General features: G+C 57.4%; 1 protein-coding gene across 1 annotated transcript; it reads left to right on the plus strand.

Moving 5' to 3' along the window:
- The first annotated feature begins 1300 nt into the window (after positions 1–1300).
- LOC137674679 (acrosin-like) lies at positions 1301–3695 on the plus strand. The gene is made up of 5 exons (XM_068420251.1): positions 1301–1371; positions 1689–1889; positions 2227–2492; positions 2756–2901; positions 3366–3695. The coding sequence occupies exons 1-5, from the start codon at positions 1301–1303 to the stop codon at positions 3693–3695; spliced, it is 1014 nt and encodes a 337-aa protein (XP_068276352.1).
- Positions 3696–4768: the final 1073 nt, after the last annotated feature.

Genomic DNA, 4768 nt, shown 5'->3' on the forward strand with positions numbered 1-4768 from the left:
GTCTCAGGACAAGAGCTGTCATCTGATACATAGGGAAGAGCAAGAACAAGGCATGCAAATAGAACAGGGCATTCCTCCTTCTACTTTCCACCTACTTTCAACTGAGGACTTGGAATGATACTGTATACTTAATCTCAGGGTCTCTTCCATGGGCTGAAGTCAGCCCTTGAAACCATGTCACCGTCAGCGTGCCGTATCCTTTGGCCAAACAGAGACTTTGCTCACGATCTGTTGCACAGAGCTTCCTTTTGTTCCTTTTGAGCACGGCTGTTCCTGGCTTCATGGGATCCTTCCTGGTTTCTGTCTCAGAAGAGACATTTAGCTGTCATCCCTGGCCGCTTACTGCCTGTCCCTTGTGATTTTACACATCTCTTACCACAGCCTCATCTGGAGTCTTTTACCCCAACTGTACAGTCCTGCTGTAGTTCCCTCTGCATGGCAGCCGCTCCGCACCTCTGCTTGGCTTTGGGTTTGTGCTCAACTTTTTCCAGTCCTGCTACATCCTTCTTTGAAATGCAGAGAGCCTTGAAGTTGTGGGAAAACTTACCCCTTCTTACAGTGGCACAAAGTGGTTTGCTGTTTTGTTCTCTATTTCTTTCACAGTATTTCCTAGCATTTACTTGCTCTCATGACAGCTATTGAGCCTTGAACTGTCCTCCTCATAGAACTAACAGATTAGTAGAAACCTGCTTTATTCTGCTTTCCCGATTTCCTAAAAATAGCAAAGTAAAGAACAATTCTTTATATGAAAAGAGTTATTGCATTCAACAGTTCAGACCCAGTGTTGTCCTCTGAGCCTCAGTGAATTCCTGTCGTAGATTTTTACAGGTTTTGGCCTTTAACGGGCATATCTGTGAGCTGTTAATTTTAGTACCTTAGCTTCTCATTACGGTTCCAGATGGATAAAGGTAGAGTCCAGTCGCTGTCCTGTAAGTCATGTAACGAGTGAGAAGCAGCAAATTTGGCATTTTTCAATACCTGATGAAAAGGCTGTGCTGGGAGCCAGGCGCTGCCGCCTGCCATGGCGCCTGCACACCCTCATCCCACAAGCAGAGCATTCAGCGGGGGTCTGTCGGGGGATCTGATCCCAGCTTCTGCCTCCCCTCCTTCTCGGAACCCCCCATGTTGCCCCCCCGCCGATTGGCCACCGTGGCCAGCACCCAGAAGCAGCCACTCTGTGAAATCATCCCCGGGGCCAAGGGCACAACGGGCACCGTCAGTGCTGCCAGCACTATGTCGGCTGCTGCACTGGTGGCAACAAGCCCTCGCTTCTTGCAGCTGACACGTGCTGATGGCAGCGATGCCTTTGCTCCCCCTCGTCGTCCTGCTGGCCATGTTCTGGCCCGTGCATGGCACATGGGGCAGCTGTGGGTAAGTGGCCCCAGGCTCTGGGAGGGAGCTTGGGCAACCCTTATGGGGTTCACTGGGGGGTGCCCGCTTGTCCCCCGTGGCCACACCACAGCTTCCCCAACCCCATGGGGGAGCCTCAGTTCCTTGCCAGCACCCAAGCTGCTGGCACAACGTTGTCTGCAGAGCTAAAGCAGAACCAGGCATGGGCAGACGCATGCCCCACGGGGTTCCCTGGCCCTGCTGTCCGTGCAGCGCCTCGTGGGGAGGGAAGACGGCTGACCTTCAGCCTGAACAGCAGCAAGCCCTCGAGCAGGACAGTGATGAGTTTCTGCTTACAGAGGGACCTGCGGGCTCCGGCCCATGGCTCATTACTACGGGACATCACGCGTTGTGGGTGGCACAGATGCCCAGCCAGGAGCCTGGCCCTGGATCGTCAGCATCCAGGATCCCTGGCAAGCAGGCACGGGGCATGTGTGCGGAGGGTCCCTCATAAGCCCACAGTGGGTCCTCACAGCAGCCCACTGCTTCATCGAGGCCAGGTGAGGAGGACCAGGGAACGGGCATGTCCCCCCAACACCAGCAGGTGCCCTGCCCGCAGCACCACATGCTGCTCCCATCCCTTTCCCTTGCGGTACGCCCAGTGCCTGGGCACTCCCGAGACCAGCAAGAGGCTGCTCAGGAGAAGGCTGGGCTCGTGCCACTGCTGCCCAGCAGCCTCCAGCTCGATGTTCCTTGTGCCCAAGGCTTGCTAGGGCACTCGCACCCTCCACAGCGCTGCTTTCCTCTCTCCCTCGTGAAGCAGGAGGCAGGGAGCTGCTGGGCTGCTGCAGCATGTGGCTCCGCTCCCTCTGACCCCTCTCTCCATCTGCCTTCCAGGCACATCACGATGTGGCGTGTGGTGATCGGGGCCACCCAGTTGACTCAGCTGGGCCCTGAGGCCCAAGTGCGCCATATTAGGCACCTGCTGGTGCACGAGCACTACAGTAACGTCACCAAGAGGAACGACATCGCCTCGCTGGAATTGGACCAGCCTGTCCAGTGCGGCTACTACGTACAGCTGGCCTGTGTGCCCGACGCCTCACTCAGAGTGTCAGAGCTGACCAACTGCTACGTCAGCGGCTGGGGGTCCACAACTGCAAGATGTGAGTTCCCAAAAGCGCTCGTGTCCTGAGGGCCAGCTTGGCACGCTGGGGAGGCGGGTTGGGCTTCCTGAGAGCAGAGGCGACAGCCCGAGTCAGGCTGCGGGGCGGTGGGCCTGAGCCCTTGCCCAAGGCAAGACAGAAGGGAAAGCCCGGTACGATGCCTCTGCAGAGGCAGAGGCAAGCCCTAGGGAAGGGGTTCACCCAGACAGGGGAGGAGAACTGCCCACAAGCTGCTGGCTGTTAATTCCTTCCTGTGCTCACAGCTGGAGGACCCAGCGACATCCTGCAGGAGGCCAGGGTGCGCCTCATCGATGCCAAGCTCTGTAACAGCCGCCGGTGGTACAGAGGGGCCATCCACAGCCACTACTTGTGTGCTGGCTACCCGCAGGGTGGCATCGACACCTGCCAGGTCGGAGCGTGCTACAAGTCACCCCCAGCATCACAGGCAGCCCTGTCACAGCCTCCCAAACACACCCTGGTGCGTGCTGGGCCTGGCAAGCCACCCTCCCACCGCTGGGTCCCCACCGCTGTCAGGGCTCACCTCCCCTTGCCCATCTGCAGGGCCTTGCCCAGTGCCCCCTTGTCCCAGAGGCCCACAAAGCCCAGCCAGTGCTCTTGGCAGCCCCCAGGCCCACATCCCAGTCCTGCAACATGCGTCTCCCATGCATCCAGGATCCCTGTGCAGAAATGAGAGAGCCCCACCTGACAGGCCCCCGACCCCCTCCCACACAAGGCTCTGCAGGCCCCAGCACCTGAGCAGAGCCTTTCTGCGCAGTGAACACGGCTCCGGAAGGTGCTGTGAGAGAGAAGGAGCCAGCCGGAGCGCTGGCAGCGGCCACCCAACACCACCTCATCCTCTCTCCCCCGCTGCAGGGTGACAGCAGTGGTCCTCTCGTGTGCCAAGACAACAGCGCTGACTACTTCTGGCTTGTTGGGGTGACCAGCTGGGAGAGAGGCTGTGCGAGACCAAACCAGCGCGGAGTCTACACCTCCACTCAGCACTTCTATGACTGGATCCTGCTACAGATGGGACTGCGCCCAGTAGTAACAGCGACTCCAGCGCCACAGCCAGTCCTCACCATGACCCCCTTTCAGAGGCCAAGGCCAATACCCACACAAGCGGCAGGTTTACACCCTGTCCGTTTCCACACCAGAAGCTGGTGGAATTCTTTAATCTGCTGCAGGAGCTCCTGCAGTACCTAAGAGGAAAAAAGGCTGAGCAGCGGGATGGACAGGATCCCGTGCAGGCTGCAGTGCACCACCACCATCTCCCCCTGCGGCAATGCCTGCCCATCCACAGGCAGCCTCGGTCTCAAAGGCCTGCTCCGTCCTGCCCACGCTCCTCCTAGTGCACACAACAGCTGAAGTTCACTTAGTTCTTGAAATAAAGTTGCCAGTTTTCACAGCTCACCGTGCTTCAGTCCAATTCAGTCTCCTGTGCCAGGCAAGGACTTCCATGCCCGGCGCCTGCAAAATGAGGCTGCAGGCAGACAGTAGGGCACAAAGGGCCAGAGTCACTCCAAAGGGCTGGAACTGTGCCTGCTCAGAGAGGAGAGTGCTCAGAGCCACCATGGGATGGAAACTGGCACTTTGAGGCTAGAAAGCGGACAGGAAAAAAAGATGTGACATGCAGCTTTGGGCGCGTGCATTAAGGCACACAAGCTGATGCTTAGGGCCTGGCGTAAGCCTTAGCCAACTGACCGGGCTGTGAGGAACTCCTGAGTGTGACAAGAGAAATTGCTGACCATAGCAAACAGCGTTAGAAGCTGACAGCAGTTAAAGTGCCCGGAGGAAGAGCCAGATTTAACAGGTAGTTAAGGCGGATTGAGGTGACAGGTGGCCACACTTCACAGAGAACTGAAGGAAGAGTTGGGGTCATTTTGGGGAGAGGACTCTGGCAGGGACAGCAGTACCCAGGAACCCCCATCAGTAATGCCTTGGAAGTTCACGATGACCTAGCGAACAGCACCTCAAACACCACATCTGTTCACAGGTGTGGCAAACCTGGGAGCAAGGGGGAAAATATAACACAAGACTGGTCCTTTGATTGGGAGGGGAAAAGTGCAGAGAAAGGGAGGAGTCAAGGAGGGTGAGGGGGGTGTATAGGGATTGAAAATGGAGAGAAGGGGGGATCAAGGAGCTAGTCACACGAGCAAACTGCTGGTTGGTTTGCAAGGAGACATTCTCTGGGAGGAACGTGGGCTGGATACAGCGTGTGCAGAGCGCGCACATGCAGCAGGCACAGAGCACGTGCAGAAAATTGCTGTGCGCACACG

Source organism: Nyctibius grandis, chromosome 30, assembly GCF_013368605.1.
Source record: "Nyctibius grandis isolate bNycGra1 chromosome 30, bNycGra1.pri, whole genome shotgun sequence".
Lineage (NCBI taxonomy): Eukaryota > Metazoa > Chordata > Aves > Nyctibiiformes > Nyctibiidae > Nyctibius > Nyctibius grandis.

Excerpts from the sequence above, each read along its gene's own strand:
- LOC137674679 (XM_068420251.1), top strand. The coding sequence starts at position 1,301 with ATGCCTTTGCTCCCCCTCGTCGTCCTGCTGGCCATGTTCTGGCCCGTG. Across the intron at positions 1,372-1,688 it reads GGCACATGGGGCAGCTGTGG|AGGGACCTGCGGGCTCCGGC; the intron begins GTAAGTGGCCCC and ends TTCTGCTTACAG. Across the intron at positions 1,890-2,226 it reads CACTGCTTCATCGAGGCCAG|GCACATCACGATGTGGCGTG; the intron begins GTGAGGAGGACC and ends TCTGCCTTCCAG.